At 48.1% G+C, this 21,674-nt stretch overlaps 5 protein-coding genes across 5 annotated transcripts; 2 read left to right on the top strand and 3 right to left on the bottom strand.

Annotated features, from left to right (window-relative positions):
• Positions 1-105: 105 nt before the first annotated feature.
• FOBCDRAFT_272861 (uncharacterized protein) lies at positions 106-1,899 on the bottom strand (the record flags this gene model as incomplete). Its single annotated transcript, XM_031178707.2, has 1 exon — positions 106-1,899. The coding sequence occupies one exon, from the start codon at positions 1,897-1,899 to the stop codon at positions 106-108; it is 1,794 nt and encodes a 597-aa protein (XP_031044594.2).
• A 268-nt stretch (positions 1,900-2,167) lies between these two features.
• On the top strand, positions 2,168-3,988 carry FOBCDRAFT_292088 (major facilitator superfamily domain-containing protein; the record flags this gene model as incomplete). The annotated part of the gene is made up of 3 exons (XM_059611793.1): positions 2,168-2,344; positions 2,386-2,784; positions 2,834-3,988. The coding sequence occupies 3 exons, from the start codon at positions 2,168-2,170 to the stop codon at positions 3,986-3,988; spliced, it is 1,731 nt and encodes a 576-aa protein (XP_059464707.1).
• A 2,914-nt stretch (positions 3,989-6,902) lies between these two features.
• On the bottom strand, positions 6,903-9,380 carry FOBCDRAFT_30990 (uncharacterized protein). The gene has a single exon (XM_031178709.3). It carries the CDS (start codon positions 9,195-9,197, stop codon positions 7,149-7,151), a length of 2,049 nt encoding a protein of 682 aa, XP_031044596.2. The 5' UTR covers positions 9,198-9,380; the 3' UTR covers positions 6,903-7,148.
• A 3,937-nt stretch (positions 9,381-13,317) lies between these two features.
• Positions 13,318-18,180, bottom strand: FOBCDRAFT_249799 (TCP-1/cpn60 chaperonin family-domain-containing protein; the record flags this gene model as incomplete). Its single annotated transcript, XM_031178710.3, has 11 exons — positions 17,852-18,180; positions 16,676-17,792; positions 16,203-16,628; positions 15,439-15,831; positions 15,140-15,389; positions 14,826-15,086; positions 14,431-14,781; positions 14,105-14,380; positions 13,948-14,075; positions 13,543-13,899; positions 13,318-13,377 (listed from the first exon to the last, which is right to left on the bottom strand). The coding sequence occupies exons 1-11, from the start codon at positions 17,959-17,961 to the stop codon at positions 13,318-13,320; spliced, it is 3,729 nt and encodes a 1,242-aa protein (XP_031044597.3). The 5' UTR covers positions 17,962-18,180.
• A 437-nt stretch (positions 18,181-18,617) lies between these two features.
• FOBCDRAFT_318518 (P-loop containing nucleoside triphosphate hydrolase protein) lies at positions 18,618-21,311 on the top strand (the record flags this gene model as incomplete). The annotated part of the gene is made up of 3 exons (XM_059612013.1): positions 18,618-19,605; positions 19,655-19,846; positions 19,891-21,311. 3 exons carry the CDS (start codon positions 18,618-18,620, stop codon positions 21,096-21,098), a joined length of 2,388 nt encoding a protein of 795 aa, XP_059464706.1. The 3' UTR covers positions 21,099-21,311.
• Between the last annotated feature and the right edge of the window lie 363 nt (positions 21,312-21,674).

Below are 21,674 nucleotides of genomic sequence, written 5' to 3'. Positions count from 1 at the left end.
AGGGTTCAGCTTGGCCAAGGACCTAAGTAAAATCTTCGGTTACCTTACCACCTCTAACCTTTGAAACAGAGGTACCTGCTAAATTAATGTTTCCTAATGCTCCTCCTACTCCAATTCCCGTAAAACAACCACGGGCAATGAAGCCATGTGAAGTGCGCCCACCCAAGTGTAAACGTCTGACAAGATTGATCGGAAGTTCACAAAACCAGGACAAATCTCTGGAGTCTTCCCATCGAAAGTCATGTACTTCGCAATCAACATTGCCTGCAAAATGCAGAAGAAGACGAAGAGGATCGTGGTAGGATGGAACCTCTTCGACCTGCAAGGCTCTTTCACAGTCTCACATGGCCTTGATGCAGGCTCGGATCTAGGCACAGAGATAGCAGCCATAACAGTCCCCCCAAGAAGAAGATAGTTCTGGAAAATGGCGGACCAGGAACTTTCAAGGCGGATGAATCTTCCCGTTGTGGCAAAAGCAATAAAACCTGGCTCAAGTACAATGAGGACGATAGCTAGCAAAACGCCTGCCAGCCCATGGGTATTTGCAGCGGCTAGAGGCACGATATTCCAATGATATCGAAGCTGCACGACAAGGCATGCTGCAATTGAAAGACGGGCTGCCTCTGGGAGACTCAGGAGGTTGATAATCAAGATCCCCAGAAGGATGATGAATATGACAGCGTGTTCAAGGGCAATCTCGACGTGCCTCCTTATAACGCTGTTACCTGGAGGTAGCTTCGCATCACGCACTGCTTCTACATCCTTGGCTGCGTAGTATTGAGCTACCCTGGCAAGGCTGAAGAATAGAGGTAAGCTGACCCCTATCGATGCCAAAACTGTGTTGCGGTCCGTATAGTTCGTGAAAGTGCAGATGCCTGAGATACACATGCCTGTTAAGATCGTGCTAAACGGGACGTACAAACGTCCCCATGGGTCAGATCGGGAGGCATTATGCGGGTAAGCGAGCCTTGCAATTAAGGCCCCCGTCATGCCAAGTGCAACGGCGATAAGACCGTGAAGTGACAGTCGATGTGTTTCGCCAGGCCTCAGAGGCCGTCCAAGGTAGATTCCATACAAAAACAGGCTTGACAGAAGCGTAGCGCTACAAGCGACTGCCAGTAACGAGTGCGAGATGGGCACCGTGAATTGGCAGAAGCAGGTGACCTTGTATCGCACGGGGTCGACTCTGATGATCTCGAGGCGTCTCAAGTGTTGAAACGTAGTATATGTAGAGTAGGACCCAAAGAGCAAGATTCCAAGGGCGCTTACCCAGTCGGCGAGGTTATAGGGGTCGGTGAGGACGTGGGTCAGGGTGTAGAAAGCGCCTCCGATGCGACAAAAGATCAGCAGTAAAGTTGATCCCAAGGAAACATTGTACAACAGCTTCGAAGTCTTGAGCTTATGGCCAGCTATTCGTAGTATCATGACAGATCCCGGCCCGATATCACCACACAGTGACCCGAAGTAGATGTACAGAGGTTTGATTTGGTGTATCGGTGGCGAAAGAATGATGTTGGCTGTCGCAACAAGACAAAGAATATGGTGTACGAACAGCTCCATAGAGTAGAACCGTGCCTGAGGCAACTCGTTGGACCACACTGCAAGCTGCGATACAACACAGACTTTCCCTGCGTTGTTCAGGGGCTGATCGACTCCCCATGGTGTAGTTCTCGCAGCTTGAATACAGGACGGCAGAGTCACAACAAGTCCGAAGGCCATTCGAACAAGTGTGATTACGAGGGGCATAAGCTTCCGTATTTCGTCTTCGCGCTTGAGTCGTCCGTGAACGGTTGGGGCATACTTGTGGAGGAGGTAGTCAACAAGGAAGTAAACATGCCAGTAAACAACACTGGACATGAGGAATCCAGAAAGAATCACCGGGCCGTTAAGGTGTTCCATGGCTGTTGTTTCTGGAGAATCGTAGAAAACTTTTGAGGAACATTTCTCTGGCAGATGAGTGTGTAAAGATGAAGGCCCCCTCGTCCCCGTGATTACATCTGTCCTTGTTTACCTATTTAACTTTTGATAAACAAAAGCCCTAAACTTTACGTGCTCTTGTCATGGAGGTATTGGCTGATTGACCTGCCTATAAAGTCCAGAAATATTGTGTGAGCCGTCGTAATTTAATTTCTTTCACCCTTACAACCGTTCAATCGTAGCAAACGCGATGTCCGAAAAGATCGAGGAGGGCGGTGCACCTCTTGCCTCTCAAGACCAAGTCCAAGAACAACATGGAGATAAACTAGAGCTCAGCCATATTCGCAAGCTGAGCATACTGCTTGTGATGAATACGGTTTCTCTTGTCCAGTCATTCGATGCGACTTGCATCTGCGTTGTCCTTCCTGTAAGTTACCCCTCCCAGTTGTGAAGCCATCACCAAGACAGATCCAGTCACTCGCAAGAGAACTGAAAGCATCCTTTTCCGAAAGCCTGAGTATGGGCTCCGTGTTCCTGTTGGCGACAGCTATAGCCCAGCCTATCTTTGCCGAAATCGCACATGTTGTCGGCAGAAGGCCAGCGTACATGGCAGGCCTCGTCATCTTCATCACTGGAACGGTTCTCTGCGGCACTGCAAAAAGCAGCATAATGCTTCTTGCAGGTCGAGCTGTACAAGGAATAGGATCAGGAGGACCTCAGGCATTGTCGGGTATAATTCACGCCGATATGTTCGCGATCCGTGAGCGTTCGCGATGGATGTCGTATCAGCATGTCTCTTGGGCCCTTGGAACTATTGCTGGACCCCTCATTGGAGGAGCTGTTGTTCAGAACAAAGACTCCCAATGGGTATGTATCCTTATTACCATACCACACGTCCTGATACTAATCGTCGTAGAGATGGATCTTTTGGTGTACCCTTCCATTGCTTGGAAGTAGCCTGATAGGAGCCATGTTTCTCCTAGGATATGACAAAGGGAAGCGGAACCTGCGTCTTATCAAGAACCTCGACTGGGTAGGGGTTCTCTTATATATCATCGCCAGTGTCAGTCTTTTACTCCCTTTGACTTGGGGTGGTTCACGCTTCCCCTGGAAGTCAGCGGCGGTAGTCGTTCCTCTAATCGTTTCGTTCCTCGCCTTCCTAGGGCTGGGATTCTATGAAAAGAAGACAAAAAAGCCTATGTTTCGAAAGAGCTTGTTCCGACATCGATCGACAGTCCTTCAGTTTGCCAGTGCGACTATCCACGGCATTCTCATGTGGATGGTCCTATATTATCTTGCCGTCTACTTTCTTGGCATCAAAGGCCAGTCACCGCTTATGGCTGGTGTATGGGCACTTCCGGCTACTATCACTGTTGCTCCTATGGCGGCTGTAGTAGGGATTGTGGCGTACAGGACAGGACGATACATGGGCTTCTTGCTTGGTGGTTGGGCTCTTATGGTCACCATGTTTGGAGTTATGACAATTCTTAACAAGGACACCCCAACGTGGGTGATCTTGATCATGACCTTATTCCTGGGCATCGCAATAGGCCTGCTTATTCCAGTCATGAATATTGGTGTCCAAGCCACAGTCGAAGAGCGGGATGCTGGGCATGCAACCAGCATGATCTATCTGCTTCGAACGATGGGCCAATGCATGGGAATAGCCATTGGTATCGCGGTCTTCTCCGTTCAGCTGGAAAAAGAGCTCGGGAAGCTAGGCCTCGACACAGCTCAGATCAGCAACGCCTTGAAGATGATCAAAGCCTCTGTCGAACATGGAAGCCTTGGCCAACACAAACACATGATGAACGCTGTGGCGAAAGCGCTGCAGTGTCTCTGGATGACAGGTAGCATCTTGGCCGGCTTAGCCTTGATCCTGTGTCTGTTCGCAAGGTGCCCGAAACTTCCAGAGGATTCGGATGGCCCAGTCAGTGCAGAGCTGATGCCGGAAAGTCGTTTCTCGGATACCGCGATAGGGCGGGTCTGGCATTGTTTCTCAGGCAAGATTCTCCATAAGGCTACGGAGCAATCAAACCAGAGCTCCGGTGCTTTATTCGTCCCGAAATAGCCACGCGGATGCCCGTCTGTTGGTGATGCCCAACACGTACCCCTTGCTTTAGCCGCGATATCGATGGAGTTCCAAGACAATGGGAAGCGAAGCCAAGGGTCGAGATGAGTCTCGTCGATCGTTTGAGCCCACTCCTAAGGATCAGAGCCCAAGTCCACGCCATTCTTTTTATTATACCCATGCCCTGTTGTCTTGACGGAGCAACTGTGTTGATAAGATCCAATCACAGTATCCGCTGAAGCCAAGGAATTCGCTTATTCGTTACCGATGCAAAAATTCCTCCTGGGGTTGACGGTTTCACGGGTTAACCTCCGACAGCAGTTGAGATGCGATAGCGGGGGCCATGGGTTGAGAGTCCCGGCGTGCAAAGTGCAGCTCGGTAAATATCATCAGATCAGGGAGGCGAGTTGAAGATTGAGGTTGGGGGCCATAGACAAGCAACTATCGACGCCAGGACGATGAATTTAGGCTAAAGGGTTCTGGGACGCGAATTGGTTTCAATGGTGAATCTGAAGTCTTTATGTCCGATTTAATGGCGGAGATAGTTGGGAAACGGTAAATCAATTGAATATCAGTTGCATCTCCATATTCAGTCACTGCGAGATAGGAATGGATGATGTGGTGTAGAGTCTGTAGACGGAAACCAATGGCAGAACCAATTGTGATCACCTAACGCAGTATCGGGATCACCCGTTATCAACTCAATTGAGAGTCTTGGAAGTAAACGGTCACCGTTTAGCAGCCATGGAATAAACCACCGTATAAACAAATCAACTAAAATAATAAAATGGAATGAAATATTATTATTTGTCTAATAAATAAACCACTGGGCATCAACCCACGATATCATGCTTGCTTTGACCTTCTAGAAGGGCTTAGGCTCCCCTGTCTGTCACTTCCAGGGGCCTCCCTGGCGCCGGAAGAGGACCCGGGGGGGGGGGGGGGGGGCCCAAGCCTGAGTCGGGAACGTTTGCTTGGCACAGGGACAATGAGATGAGGAGCCTGAAAGGCATGATAGACATGGGATGAAGCCTGGATGAAGGATGGGGGTCATGGCGCACGTGTGAGTCTGTCTGGTCTCCGGGGGCGCCGTGGCCGTGTCCGTGACATGAAGCCAAACCCAAACTATGCTAACAAGGTTGACCGAGATGATTGATGTATTTAGTCGTTTCATATCAAGGTCATCTGTTTGTTAAGTGATACTCGACAACAAAGGGAACAGGCGGAATGTTAGAGAGAGGGTGTGACTAGAGTATTTGGCTGAGCCCAAGATGAATTGAAGCTTTGTGCCAAATACCTCTCACAAGCCATAGTCAAAGCCATTTAACTCTGCCCTGACATGATCTGACCTGGCTTCACCTTAACTGACTCTCTCTCGAGTTTCACAGTACACTAAATTAACGACGGGTCTCTTCCCCGTCAAGCCATTATCAGGTCCCGTGATGGGCGCCAGCGACGGTCCGGCGCGTCTGTCCGTTGATCCGTGGTCATTCAGGCGCGCCTCTTTCATTCTTTCATTACTCGGCCAATTATCAAAGAAAGGGGAGTGAAGCAAACAGTACGCTCTCCTGTCAAGGCGTCAGGGCCAACAAGTCTGTGTTTGTTTCAATATTCCTCTAGAAGCCAGGAATACACCTCAGCTCGAAAAGCTAGAACATGTCCTGTGATGCATTTTACAAGGGTCCATCCATGATTCAGAGTGGACTGTGGGGTAAACTGGTACGCCACAGCATTGCATTGGTTATCGAATCACTTTGTTTGGCGATGGCTTCAACTCTACTTACATTGTGCTTTGACACGGCTCAGGCATTGGCTCGTTATTGTTTAAATCGTGGGCCATATTCTTCGGCACCTTGCGCTATAGTATTGAGTACCTGCATACCGTTGGTCGTCCTGTCATGCTCAGAGCATTAGCATCAGCAAGACACAACTTGTTATGCCTAAACAAGTTTAACATTACTTGCATCTTCACGCGTGACTCGACTTCAGCTTCCAGAAGAACATTCATCTGTTATCTATCTTATCAAATTATCTCACCACATCCCACGCTCCCATCCCCAACCACAACCGATCCCGCGCAGCACGTCACGTCGCAACCTCCATCACATCCGATGTCGCCAATATAAGCAATATCTTGGATATATCGTCCGATACCGCTGAGAAAAGTCCCTCCCTTCACATGCTAACAGTAGTTCGCAGGATGCATGTGAGTTGCAGCATTACAGCGCATGCCCTGCAGTATGTAATGGCAGAGTGATGAAGAATTGCGTGATATCCAACGGCTGAGTACGACTTCATTCAATACACACCCTGAAAACTCTGCATCTAATCAATATTTAAATACATCAGCATGATCTTTATGGGGGTTAATCGCCAATGTATCGTCATTCAGATCATATGAATCCACGCAACAAACACACAGAAGACAAGACAAATGATTCAATTTGCGCTACAGAATTCATCACAGTATCTCCCGATAAATTTGCCGTATCGCTAAATAGAAAGGCCCTTCTCGAATGCCTATACTCCATAGGTAGTTTATCAAGATATTCGTAAGTATTCGTTAAGCATTGTGCTGACTACAATCACCATCCCACCCATTCCGACTGGATGTGACAGAAACCAATTACTAGGTATCAATTTAATCCTCAGATCTTATTTGCATATTTATTCTTTATTCTCAGCCATTTATTTCTCCTCAACATAATAATAATCACCAATAACAACCTCCCCACCAATTGCCGCCATTTACTCCCACACAAACGCCTCGTAACTCAATGTGACACTCCATTCCCACATCTTCAAATCATATCGTCGCTACAGCGAGATACCGACGGGAATAGAATCAGGATGCACACAAATGGGCTGCGTAACCCCCACTCTTCACACGTTTCACATGTTCAAGATTGGGTACTCTTATTTGCGAGACGGTGACAACCTTTTTCTATTATCGCCATGGTTACAGATCTACATGAAGTGTAAATACTGGCGGCTCGTAACCGCTGAGAAAGGCATAGATGACCAGTGGCAATGAGCATTATCGTTCAGCTGATCTGGGGTTACATCCAAGCTGACAGCTAATGTACAGTACGCTCACTCAGAAAGCTTCAGCCTGGCGCGCCTCTCAGCTGTGACAAAGAACCGCCAACCAAGGCCTATTCTAGGTCTCTTTGTCTTTAGCTGCCGAACCACCAATCCTCTTGTACTTTCTCGGATCCTTCCGACTCATCATTCTCCTGTCGCGAGTCCCTTTCCCACCCTCCCAGAATCCCCGGCCCTTTCTGCCTATCAGGTATCGGCCGCAGTATCGACACGCCTCAACTGCTGAAGAATAGTTTTGCTCGCGACTACACCAGCCGCAGATGATGCGGTTGGCCCATTCGTTGATATGATCTTCCTGATCATCATGGCACTTGTCACAGGGATGAACCCGGCTGCAGCATGAGAAACGGAACCATCGGTAGGACTTTCGGTAGTGCGAGCATGCGCCTTTGTTTGGGAGCTGCTCTCCCGCGTGAAGACCCAGCTTCTCCTGCTTCCGCCGCGGCCCTGCGGTAGGTGGAGGGCGCGAACCAGGCGTGATGAAGAGGAACTTGACTTCAGGGATCTTGAAAGTGAAATGACCATGACAGTCTCGGCAGACATTGGTGACGGATGAGCCCCGTACTGAAACAAGACCAGGAGCTGGAGTAGAGCACCTCTCGCAGATTGGGACAAAGGTGCTGGGGAGCATATCTGCCACTTTACACCCAGCGAGATCAAGGAACCCAGCCCTAGTAGAATGCTCATGAACCAGCGTAGGTCGATACTTGACGGCAAACGCTGTTGCACACTTCTTACAGCTCGACGTCTTCTCGACGTCAGGCTTTAGGCCCGTGACCTCGTTGACCGTCTTGCATCGCTCGCACTTCACACTGATGCCCAAGATGGAGAGCTGAAGTATTTCAATACCGTGCAACTCAATAGACGGAAACGACAACATGGTACCACGCTCAGGGGTTTCACCTGGCATGGCGACCTGTGGTTCCTTCTCCTCATTCTCTAACACAGCACCGCCTTCATCAGCATCATCAGAACTGGAGCTATCTTCAGATTCATCTCCATCGACGTGGTTCCACTCGGGAGGTCGTGGGATCACCTGAATATGGCTATCTTCAGATTTTGACAATGTTTCCTTTGTATCTTGGGGTTGATCTTCAGGTACTGGCGCTGCTGGTTCGGCCTTGGGTGCCTGTGCCTGTGCTTGCTTCGCCAGTTTATGGATGTTTTGTGCGAGGTAGTTGAGATGACTCATGAGAGACATCTGCTGTTGCTCAGCTGCCTTTTCACAGAACAGGTCCTCCACAGGCTCCGCATCTTCAGGTTCGACATTATTGAGCTGAATTCGGAGGTTCTGCAGGGGATAAATCAGCGGAATAATCAAGTGAAGACTCCTGACAGATTGCAGTCCAGGCGGAAGCTCCGAGCGCTTCAGTGGTTGCAGCGGCAGCGTGTACACGACGCCATCAGGAGAGCGGCGATACTCGGGTGTCCTCTTCATACGCGCCTCGAGCTGACGAATCTCAAGAGCACGCCGTTCCTTTGCAGCGGCGATTTCGTCTCTTGTGTACGACGGCTCTGGAACGTACTTAAAGGGCGTGGGAGCAGGTTTTGGCGGAGTTGGCTCAGAGACCTGCTTGGGCTGCACTGGCTCGTTTGTCTGAGGCTTTTGTACCTCCACGTTCCTCGTGTCTCTAAAAGTCACGAGCTTGACTGTCTCGGCCTTTTGCTCAGACAGAAACCTTTCCAAATTCTTGTCCAACTCTCGTGTGTGAGCGAGCAACGTAGCTCCGGGTCTCTCCTCCACGAGTCCATCCCATCCTCTCTCGATATTGATACCAAAACCCCTTGGGATGTCCTTGTTCTTCACATGCAGCACCGGCTTCTCATCCGGATATGCCTGCGGGACACGGAGATCACACTCGAGGGCAGCCAACTCAAATGGAAAGTCAGGATCCGAGGGCTTAATCTTGAACAGCAATGAAGTCGCACCGTCTGGTGCGGTGGTCTCCTTTGGCGAATAGCGTCGCCGCAGCTGATCGATCTGATATGTCCTAGGATCCTGAGCCTGCGAATCTGGCACAGGCTTTGGGACGACTCGAGAAGAAGAGGCTTCAGCCACCGCCTGTTTACGGGTCTGTGGCGAGCCTGACTTTTTGGTAGAGATCATGACGTTTTTAGAAGTGGGCTGTTGCTGGCCGTTTGATGGTGGTATTTTGGTGGTGGTTGAAGGTGATAGCTAACGATTGAGGCGAAATGAACCCAAACTCCGCGCAAGTAAAGAACGGTACTGTGAAGCCTCAAAATAATGGCTATGATGTGTAACTGGGATATCAATGGAAATGGAGAGACGGTTATGTTTTTATCGTGATGTTGATGGAGTGGCGAGCTTCTCCACTGTCTCTGGGGTTGATTCCTTACGTGAGCAGAATCAAATTCATTAACCCGAAATCGACAGTGACTCATGGGGCGTCACTGCCATTTCCATATGAAGACACTCAACTGAGATTGCCAATTTCCTATTCGATGATTGATATAATTTTTGTATTGACTCATACTTCATATCATTTTACTGTCTACTAATTCATGATGACTCAACCTTGGAAGACGAGATGCAGTCTCATCAGCTGAAACCAGCTTCGTAGCCTGCCCAGTCATTGCACCTAATTATATTCATGCAGATGCAAGAACTGATGAAGAAATCCAATGAAAAAATTCAAGCCAATACCAAGCTTTTCTATAAGCTCTTCTATATCTCATTCGCTCAAATATTCGTCCACTGAAAGACGGTCATCCCATATGAGTACCTGTGTCACCGTTTAAGAACAAAGAAAGGGAAAGGGAGTACACGTCCTAATTAATTTAAACTCCTCCAAGATCTTGTAAACAAAGCCAACATGCGTGTCTTTCAGGGGAAACCCGCGAAGACTTAACTACATCGACCCTTGGCACTTGAGCTTTGGCCTGTCAATGTCAAAGCCAGCCACCTGTGTTACAGTACAATGTTGCTCCAGCTTTCATGTGCACAAGACGGTCCACGAGGACGACATTCACATAAGACGAGGCCATGTTTGTTTGACTCGACGGAGGTGACTGTAACAGCTCCTACAGCTGCGTCTGCCGCTGTCTTACATACAAGAGAAGCAAACTATCGCCTGTAGTCCCTCCCCAAGATCACCCCCGCATCGACGATCGGGTTTGCTTGGTTTTCCTGCTTGCAGACGGGGAACGACATGAAGCGCCCGGAAGGCCGTCCGTTTGGACATTCGTCTCTCGTGAGATGATGGGTCAAGATGATTGGAGCAATATTGACAAGTTCACAATATGAATGAGAGATGAGAGAAGATCTATTGACATGCCCGTTCGAGACAAGTCACGGGTTGCGCTTCGTGGGGGCTGTGGCTGACAGATCGACGTCGGTGAACGGTACGTTACTTACGAGATATAAGTTATCAATAATCAAGCATAATGCCTGGACAATAGGACTCGGGAGTCATCAGCAGGGATTCAGGCTAAAGGCGTGCATGTTGCAAGCCGTGGTGGCTGAGATCTACCACAAGTTTATTAATGACAGAGCTTGGCCATGTACGAATCGATTCATGAGTAGGGGTCCGTGATGCTGCCCGATAATCTCAAGATGAGCCGCTGTGAGGGCCTGAAAACAAATCAGACGATGAAGGAACACTTAGGTAGTCAATGTGATAAATATGGCTATATCACAATACGAGGCGGTGATGTCGTGGCACCAGAAGAAAGGCCATCAGCCAAACTTGATTGTGATCTGGTGAGCACCAGACAGAGAACGTGGCTACTTGACCGCAACAAAGAAGCAATAAAAAAAAAGAAGAAATTAGATGAGAAGTCACTAGATTCATCAATTGACATTGACACTTGACAGCCGTGCATTGATGGGCCTTGGTCATCACGTAGCATTGCATGTAGGACAAAGCAAGCCATTATGAGGATGGAAGTTGATTACTTGGTAGACCTATCCGTCATGTAATGCAATGTCTTTGAGAAGTTTCTTTTTCCTTCTTCAAAAACGGCTCGTCGCATATGAGGGCGCTGTTTGTTGACCCGTGATAGGCAAACAGAAGGGCCAGAGAGTGCGACAAGCGGGTTGAAACATGAGAAATGGAGGTCTGTAAGTTACTGTTTTTCTGGTGTTGTATTTGGAGAGTGTCTCATGTAAGCCCGGGGAAGCAAGAGACATCCACCTTTGTTTGTTATACGTTGGGGTTTATGGTATGAATCGACAGGCCTCTCTTTATTATTAGAGATGGTGGGTGGGTGTGCGCGTCAGAGTGAAAGTGATGGATGCCGAGAGACCTTTGTTTATGAGGGAGTGGAGGATGGGATGACAACGAAGCAAGTTGAGTGCCCATATGACCGTGCAAGGCCTGTTAAAGCGACCACAGTGGGCGGTGAGGCCCGGGGACCCGGTGCTGTGTGGTTGAGGGCAGAATAGGTGCTGTACCGTTTTTGATTATTTGTTTTACGGATTTTAAAATGAATGCGAATTATTTATTGGCTCTTTTTATTTATTTTCTCTTCAACGGCAGTCGATACGGTTCAAACGGTAGATCTGGTGGTGATCATGCAAACCACACGACGCCCTGACTTGGCAATTCACTTTCTAAGGTATCTTTACCAACTCACGAGCTTGACCTATTAGTGTAGAATTTGTCAGAATACACTTTCCACTGATTTGAATATCAGTCTTTAGTTAGTAATGCCTATAGCAGATAGTTTCCATTTAATTGTTCAATTATTTAATAATTTATCTCCATTGTTCACCGTCTTCAATTTGGTCCCCACGGCCAGTCACTTATCACTTACATCCAAATGTACAGCATCTCGCCCGCATTAATGCAACACCGACAAACCCTCCACTGACTCACATACACCTTTCAGCGACAATGGTACCCCATTCATCTCTGAGTCTCACAGCGAGAATAATCACCCTCGAACTCAGAACATCGGTGAAGGCACTTTGGGGGGGCACAATTCACATTGACGGCCCGTTTCCCTTTCCTGGTAAGCCACGATAACGGAGCACCGTGTATTAATTGACGGGAGGTGAGATAAATTTACAACATACGATCCAATAGCCACAGTGCGCTAGAGAACTGCGGCTGGCGGGTGGCAGTACAACGCTCCGCCGCTGTGAGACTACCTGCTGGGGCGCTCATGGATACACAAAGAAGACAGGATAACTTCATTGTCTCTGCCCAAGTCTAACTCACATGTCTTGCTGACTCTGGAGCAATCAGACTATGTCTCAGCCTCAGATCTAAGCGCCTGTTTACACTCGCTAAGGGAATGAACCGAGAAGTCGAATAGAATAAAAATTATTCCCTTTTGCGTGACCAATATTTAGGTCACGCTTCTCAAGCCATGATGGCGTTCCGACCCTAATCATCTGCCTCAATCGTTCAAGTCAGAGTCTGAGTACACTCTTGTCTCACACGCCTTTCGATCATGAGAAATCCCTACAGCTGTCAATATTGAGATAGCATCATGTGGTGTTTTGAGGTATGAACAACACGTACGAGAATCTTGCAACTGCTATGTGTCCATGTGAATGCCCTCATCTCGTGAGGGTCAACGTCACCTCGGCTCCCGATGCCTTGGTTCCTTGTGCCGATCCCTTTTCCCGTGTCGAAATTGTGTTATGATCCGAGGCTGTCAGAAGCAGTGTGCCACTCAGAGCTGTTCATAGAATCTTGTTCTAGTCAGTAACTGGTGACATTAATTTGCAGGTCTAGGTTAGCAGTCATGACAGTGAATAAAACAAAGCCACCCTTGTAAAATAAGCTTAACTATAACCTGAAAAACCTTCCATGTTCTTATTCATCTTACTCATCCAAACGAGGACATTTTGATTGTTGGATCTCTATATAATTGGTTGCCGTCTAAGTCGTCTCGTATTGATCGCATTCGATCTCCAAGGCCACGCAACCTAGGGAATCTGACAACCAACCAAAGTCTTCCCTGACACTGGGATAAGCATCCAAAAACTCGGGTAACGACATCTCTAACCTTGTCGACGTATTCGTCGCATTCAGAAATGATGAAATTCGTGGCCTCGTTATTGTAAAAATGTATATAGATTTGATGCTAGATGATGAGAGAAAGATGATCATAGCAAGACAAGTCAGCGATCTATACGAATATCAAAATTCTCATACCATCTTTAAGTGCTCGAACAACTGAATCAATATGCAAGATCAAGAGTCCATCTGGATGTATGATCCATCCTTCCCACTTGCTGTGGTTGGTACTGTTGTCTATGGCATAATCTTCCTTGCCATTGCATATCTCACTCTGATCAAGTACCGAGCCTGGTACTTCATTGTCGTAGTTATAGGCTCAGCCATTGAAGTTGCTGCTTATAATCTTCGAATCCATTCTGTTCAAAACCAGTCAGAGATAGTACGTTGGTCCTTTACTGTTGAGTCTCTTCTCATTTCTAACGAACACGGCAGACGCCTTTTGTCTTAACGCTCACTTACACGGTTCTCGCCCCAGTCCTTATTGCTGCTGGAAATTACCTTCTTATTAGCCGTCTGATCCTCGCCGTTCTTCCTCCGTCCCATCACCGCATCCTCCGAATTCCAGGCCGTCGCCTTACCCCGATATTTGTTTTCTGCGATGTAATCGCCTTTCTCATTCAAGGCAGCGGCTCTGGTATCGCAAGTTCGGATAACTGGCAAGGAGAGATGGAGAGGATTGGGGTGAAGGTTCTCATAGTCGGGTTGGTATTTCAACTCGCCGCCTTTTCTCTTTTCCTTTGCGTGTTTAGGCGCTTTCATGTTCTTGCTCTTCGTATGGCTGTTGAGGATGCACCCAGAGGTTGGCAGAAAGTTGTCCTTGCAGTTTACATCTCGAGTATCTTGATCATGGTAAGTGTCCTAAACATTGTCGCAACGCAAGCTAACTTGATAGGCCCGTTGCATCTTTCGTGTTGTTGAGTTTGCTGGAGGGAGAGACACATATGCATTCAGCCATGAGTGGCTTTTCTGGGTTTTCGAAAGCTTGCCGATGGCTGGTGCTATAGGTATCTTTTGTTTCTACCACCCAAGTCGATATCTTGGAAGAAATGGCGGCCGGCATAAGTCTGTTCGGACTGAAGATACCATCGAGCTTGCTCAGGGGCACAAATAGTCTTTGTATGGGCGACCAGTTGACCAAGAGTATACGGAGATTCTGACAGGTGTTTCGTCAACATTCTTTCCGAGATTGTGCTGAATAGCAGAAAGACGGATTTGGGTTGGGTTGGCTGGTTTGGTAGTAGTAGTTCAGTTGTCTTAGAGACGTGACTACGCCCAGTAGTGTTTGTAGACTCCAAAGCTATATTACAGCTAAAGAAAGCGTCTCTCCTGCTGGTACAACTGTTCTACCATTGCTTAGAAAGAAAGGCTTCCAAACTTGGTCTTCGTCGTCAAACGAGTAATTGAGACTGTTGATGAACCTCAGGGGCCACTCGCCATATTCGTAGTACTCAACAGGAAGCTTTCGGAGAATCTGCTGCACCCAGACCTTGGACATTGCCTTTCTACAGTGGTAACCTTTCTTCCCCAATGCAGATCTCTTGTCTCCTTCGACTGATTTCCTGCTCATGACAAACTCAAGAACCAGCATGTGCAGGATAACGAGCTGTGAAGCATGATTCGTGGGGTCGATGAACGAAGCAAAGTCGTTACTGCTTAGGTTTCCAAGCCCATCATACAGGAATGTGAGCTCATGGTAGCCTAAGAATTAGCAATCTTTCAACCAAATTATACGGGAGACAAACTTTCTGCAGGGTTTGTAGATGCTAGAGTGGCAATTCTTTGCATATGGGCTAAGTATTTTAACTCAGCAACGCTGTGGCACAGCGGACCAAGCTTCTGCACACTTTGACAGAATCCCTCGGCAATAACTTTATCCAGATAATGATTCGTTTCATGGCCATCTTGTATTAGAGCCTTAATTCTTTTGAGGTAACTTACACGCCCGAATGTCTTGAAGATGGTATGATCTAGATCGACATAAGGTTGTGTACCGACGAGCCAGCCTTTGAAAGTGAGCAAAGGTTAATTCTGTAAAGTTTACTGAGGATTAACTTACAACCTCTGACCATCGTGAGAAAGTCTATGAGCCCGTCGTTCATATACGCAGATTGAAAGGTCAAGTTAAGCATCGCCCCAAAAGCTGCTTCGGCGTCTTGATTGGTGAGACCAGGTTTTGCAAGGTGCTTATTCAAGGCACTAATAGCAAGAACTCGATGCTTCAATGCCGCTTTCTCATACCCATGAGGTGTTAGTAAACTTAGATGAGATGCTCCAAGTCCAAGCATAGAGTGCAGTAAGAAATCGTACTTTTGCGTGTTAGTCACACAACCGATAATAATCATGGCATTCGCTTACTGAATGTGAACGCTGTGAGGCCATTTGCCACACTGTGAATCCATCTATGGGCAGAGGAGGATAGGCTTCAAAGAGGAAATGTCGAAAGAAGTTCAGATCATTGTAATCGAACATAACCGGGTCAGTTCGCAGTGGTTGTGAGATGACAACCGCTGAGTTTTGACTACCATGTCTGGTCTTATTCAGGTATTCGCACTCCAGGCCTAAGCGCTCGCAGGCACCGCATTCTGGTGTGGTCAAGTCGCATTTTACTCTTCTCCGTTTGCAACTAGAGCAACCTGCCCGAGACTTGGTATGGCCTTTTCGAGGGATAGGACGCCTCTTGGTGACGACAGTAGAAGTATCGGAGTCGGCTAAGGAACCTAGCTGAGCGGATGCCGCAGACTCAGAGGACTGCATTAGAGAATGTTAAACAGGGTCAATTGTGTGTATTTGATTTCAGGTTAAGGTCCATTGGTGAGTCCTGCTGGAGGTTCGGCATGTCTAGATTACTCTGCACGTAAGCCAAGGGAATTGGAATTCCTCCGATCCCTGTCAGACATCATTACAGGGCATCCAATCATAACGGTCAATATGCAGATCAACTTCATCACAACAAACATCATCAGGTACGAAGAATATACAGTACTTTTGATTATACATACATGGATATCATCTACCTGCATAACCAATCCTCGCCATGGTGAGATTGACAAGCATGTATTCATTCATTGCTCATCTATCTTCATCTAAAAGTCGTTGTCATCCGCTCCCGACACAATAACATTGTTGACCTTGAGGACCATGCGACATAATTGTGTGGCGAGCTGAAGCTGCTGCTTCTTGCCGATAAGAGGATCGATAACAAAGGCGTCCTTCATGTTGTTGTCTCCGCGTCCCATGCAGTCAACACCAAGCTTTCCTCGGCCCTCAGGACCAGCCTTGACCTGCTGACTCTTGACCTCTGCCAGAGTAGCGATAGGGTTGAGACCACTGTTCTCGGCCAGGGTCATGGGGACGGTATCGAGAGCCTCGGAGAAGGCACGCATAGCGTACTGCTCAAGACCGGGTGTCTTGACGGCCTCGTCCTCAACAGCCAGAGAACAAGCAATCTCAGCAGCGCCACCACCGTAAACAACACGGTTGTCGCGGACCAGGTTTCGCACCACGCAAAGGGCATCGTGCAGCGATCGCTTAGCCTCATCGATAATCTGAGTGTGTTAGCATTATTTTCACTTTGACCATCAATAGGACTCACCATCTTGTTGCTGCCTCGGACAAAGACTGTAACAGCCCGGGTGTTGGCACACTCCTCAATGACAAGCATCTTCTCCCGTGTTGTGCCGAAAGTCATCTCACGGACGATACCAGCACTGCCCAGCTTCTCGGCTGTAAGATCCTCAAACCTGGGAACAATTCGGCCGTTGGTAGCGATAGCAATCAGCTCAATCTCAGGACCACCGACCCATCGGACGGCTGGTAGCTCGTTCTGAAGGAGGAGATGGTTGGCCTCATCATCGAAACCCCACTGGCAAATAGCCAGGTTAGCGCCTGTGTCCTTGATCTGCTGGATCATCTCAATAAACTTCTCCTTCTCATAGTTTTGCAATTTTTTGAACTCCTCGACGCTGGTAATATCCAGGTGGTGCTTGGTCTTGGGCTTCGGGGGCTCGAATGCGCATGTGAGAATGGCAATCTTGGCGTCTCGGACTTCTGAAGGCATCTGAGGGTGAGAGAAGTCCTTGTCGACAATGACACCCTTGACGAGAAGGGTATCCTCGAGGGCTCCTCCGACCTTTCCATCAACCTTGATCAACTCGAAATCGACATCCTTTCGCTCAAGGTCGGCAACGGAGAGGACGGCATCAACGGCGATGTTGGCAAACTGGTCATGAGATTTGGACACAATCTTGCTGCCCAGACTTGTTCGGGCGACCTTGACAAGGTTGGAGGTCTCTTCTCGGGAGAACTCGATGGTGTCTGAAATCTTGTCCAGCTCAGCAACAGCGATATCGCAAGCTTGATCGTAACCGTCGGCAATTCGAATAGGGTGGATTCCCTTGTCGATAAGATCGGCAGCCTGTTCCAACAGAGCACCGGCGAGGACAACGACACCGGTGGTACCGTCACCAATCTCGTCATCCTGTGACTTGGAAAGCTCCACTAGTAGCTTAGCAACGTGGTTTGTAATCTCCATCTGCTGTAGAATCGTAGCGCCATCGTTCGTCACGGTGATATCTCCATCGGGGGAGATGAGAATCTTGTCGAGTCCACGAGGTCCGAGAGAGGACTTGACAATGTTGGCGACTGTTCGAGCGGCGAGAATATGGGACTTGACGGCTTCGTTGCCAAACTGGCGCTTCTTCTTCCCCTGACTAAAAGATATTAGAACGGTTTGGAAATAACGGTGAGGCTGCAATGATGGTCAACTCACTCCCTGACGACAATGAAAGGTCGGCCTTGCTCATCCTTCATTACCGCCGCTGTTGTTGTTAGCTGAGAATCACCATCATGGCAAGTCGTCGCAATTACCATTCGACACATCCAAATCTGTCCCCTCGTTAGCTACCCCTCGCCCCTCATTAACAAAACTGTGCAGGACTCACTCAATGAATCCATTTTGACTGTGACTTGTCCACCCGTGGGGAGCTGTATCCGCTAGAGTAAAGGCGTTTACGGCGATGTCGAAAAAGTCCCACGAAATATGGTGGCAGCCCGGAGCTTCTATCGTTTTCTTGATCGAATCTCCCACCTCAATTTTTTGAAGATTTGGGTGCCTTGCACACCGATGCGCGGCGCGGGGAAACAAGATAGTCCGAAATCAGGGGCTTAGGCGTTGACCCCGCCACAACTCAGTCAGTACCTTAGGCTTCAGCAGTTGGTTTAGTGAGATCATAAGTCGCGAACGTGGACCCCACTACCAGCTTGTGCCCCGCCAATCGTCGATGCATCATTAAAACACACTCAGACCTTGTCCTATGTTAACACTTGGAACACAAACTCTCCAAAGCAGATCGAGGACTTTACCTGCGAGTGTTTCAAATATTACTTTCTTCTTCTTCTTTTCTGTCTATAAAAGCCTCCGATACCCTCTGTTCTCCGTCCCCAAACTCTTCCCTCTATTGATACCCTCCAGTAACTGAGCCAGACCACATCTTCAACCGAACCCATCTTTCGCCTTACCAGCCCAGCTATACAAGATGTCGCGCCATCGAATCGTTCACACTTTCGATACAAACGAAATAGTATCCGAATTTGACGGAGATGATTATGAAGATGAAGTAGAAGACGAGCTCAGTCCAGAAGATCGCCAGGCCATGGAGGAGGGAACAGCAGAGGTCCGTCGGGCTCTGGGCACTGAAGCCAACAAGGTGACAAAAGCACAAATCGAGGAAGCTTTGTGGCACTATTACTACGATATCGACAAATCAGTCACATATCTAATGAAGACATTCATTGCTCCGGCCCCCAAACCAGCAAAGAAAGCGCCAGAAGGTATGTCAGTCTTTTTTTCTGCCTCGCAACGCCTTTTTGGGACTGGAGCAGACCACGGACGTCTGTCAAACGAGCATACGTCTATCATGGATCTTCCACCCGCTCTAGGAGTTCCGGCATGGCATTTTGACGACATGCCATGGATGAGCGTACCTGAAGAACGCCAGACTGTCTTTATTGAGCCAGAGCGTCCTCGTGGTGGCTTATTGGGAGGTGGCGATGGGCCTCCCAAGATGTCAAAGCTTCAAGCTCTTGCGGCCGCTAGGAAGAAGAAGACCGAAGAGAAAAAGGAGTTGGAACGAGCCGAAAGGGGACTGGAAAGACTTTCCATCAACGAGTCACAAAAGGAGAATCAGCCAATCTTGGGTCAAGTTCACCAGGCTCCTGAACCTACGCTACAAGTCAAATCGCCACCCAAAGAGGAATCAACAGAGGTTGCAGCTATCACCGACAACCATCAGAAAGACATCGATTCTACTCCCAAGGGATGGTTTATGGACGAGGACCTTCCAGTCATGATGCCTCGGGCTACCCCATCCGCTTTTGCCCGGACGCTCTTTGGATCTGCTCCATCCAAAGCCCCAAGGCCTGACGAGATTTTTGCTATGCCTTATACATCTTCTCCCATTTATGTCGCCGAAGCTTTCGCCGAACCCAGTCCCGATGACGTGGTGCTCGCAGCCCAGGCGAAAGGTTCGAGTTTTGCAAGGACGAAATAATCGGCTAATCTAATTCCATTCAGCGGGGAAAAAGCCAGTGGCCAAGGCTCCTAAAAAGGCCCAAAAGGAGAAAGACAAGGACGTTTCTGAAGCTGAAAAGGACGTTGCGGGGCTGAATATTGCTGAGGCTCCGCCCCCTAAAAGCAAGGGGCTTGATGTTTTGAAGGAATATGAAAATAGTTCCAACAAGAGAAGTATCAGCTTTGTTGTAGTCGGTAAGTTCACTTCTCTTCTCCTAGGTTCTATGCTGATCAAGTAGGACATGTCGATGCTGGCAAGAGTACACTGATGGGTCGTTTGTTGCTGGAGCTCAAATTTGTTGAGAAGCACACTATTGATCGGTATCGAAAGCAGGCTGAAAAGTCTGGTAAACAGTCATTTGCCCTAGCATGGGTAATGGACCAAAGAAGTGAGGAGCGAGAACGAGGTGTCACTATCGACATTGCAACAAACCATTTCGAGACGGAGAAGACCAGCTTCACTATTCTTGATGCACCAGGTCATAGGGATTTTGTACCGAACATGATCGCAGGTGCCAGTCAAGCTGACTTTGCTATCTTGGTCATTGACGCAAACACTGGAGCCTACGAAAAGGGACTTAAGGGGCAGACCCGAGAACATGTGTTGCTTCTGCGAAGTCTGGGTGTTCAAAGGCTCGTCATCGCCGTCAATAAACTCGACATGGTTGGCTGGTCACAGGAGCGTTTTGATGAAATCGCCCAGCAGGTCAATGGGTTCCTCGCTGGTCTGGGCTTCCAGCCCAAAAACATTGATTTCATCCCTATTTCTGGTCTTAATGGCGACAATCTTGTTCGTCGAACAGAAGACACGGCTGCATCTTGGTACACTGGCCCTACTCTGATTGAGGCTCTCGAAAACTCAGAGCCATCAACAACACGTGCACTCAAGAACCCATTCCGAATGTCAATTTCTGAGGTCTTCAGATCGCAGCTTGGCACGACGACTATTGCTGGTCGGGTTGACTCTGGCTCTGTTCAGATTGGCGATGTTTTATTAGTTCAGCCGAGTGGAGAAGAGGCCTATGTCAAGTCAATAATGGTGGATTCAGATATGCAAGACTGGGCTGTTGCTGGGCAAAGTGTCAGTGTTGCTCTGACTAACATCGACCCTATTCACATTCGAGTTGGCGATATGCTATGCCACACTAAGGATCCTATCAGTTGTGGTGACACTTTCACCATGAAAGCCATGGCGTTTGAGCATCTCATGCCCATGCCGGTTGATCTTCATCGTGGACGACTGCATTCAGCTGGACAGATTGTTTCAATCACAGCAACATTGGACAAGGCCACTGGGGTGATTGTCAAAAAGAAGCCCAGAGTTGTGCAGCCTGGTGGTGTTGCGAGAGTAGTTATCAAGCTGGCGGCTAAGGTTCCTCTTGAGTCAGGCCAAAGAGTTGTGATCCGAAGTGGAGGCGAAACCGTCGCTGCTGGTTTATTAGAGTAGTATCATGCATATAACAAAAGTTTCAGAGAAGACACTCTTGTTTTGCATTTTATGTCTTGAAAGTGAACTCGCAGTGAATCCTAGAGTTAACTGGCTTTGAGGGGCGGGGGGCAAGGAAATATGAGGCCTCGAAATATTTAGGTAACTTTAGGATAAACTTGTGCAAGATTATAATAAACGTAGGCGGACTTTTCCCTATTTATTTTAGTTGCCAAATCAAATATCTAAGCTTTTTGTTCCCAAAGGCTTAATGGTGCTCAGTAAGAGTAGTGCTCTCCTATTGTCCAACTGCGATCATACATACTGGGTTGAGTTCTTTTTCATAAACCTACTATCGAAAGGTTTGCCATCCTTGAATAGATTATCAAGTTATGACGTCCATCTTGTCTATACCAACTCCGGGATGTAGAGTAGTCATTGCAATCAGTAATTACACGTCCTGTCATGAATAAGAGCCCAAATCACAAACTATACTAACAATCACCCACCCACATACAGGTTTCGAAATCGAGATACGTCATACATGGTGAAAAGTGCTGGATTGTTGAAATCGAATTAAGAGTTCAGCTCGTATAA

Source organism: Fusarium oxysporum, chromosome IV, assembly GCF_013085055.1.
Source record: "Fusarium oxysporum Fo47 chromosome IV, complete sequence".
In the NCBI taxonomy this organism is placed as follows: domain Eukaryota; kingdom Fungi; phylum Ascomycota; class Sordariomycetes; order Hypocreales; family Nectriaceae; genus Fusarium; species Fusarium oxysporum.
This window is presented reverse-complemented; position numbering and strand designations above follow the sequence as displayed.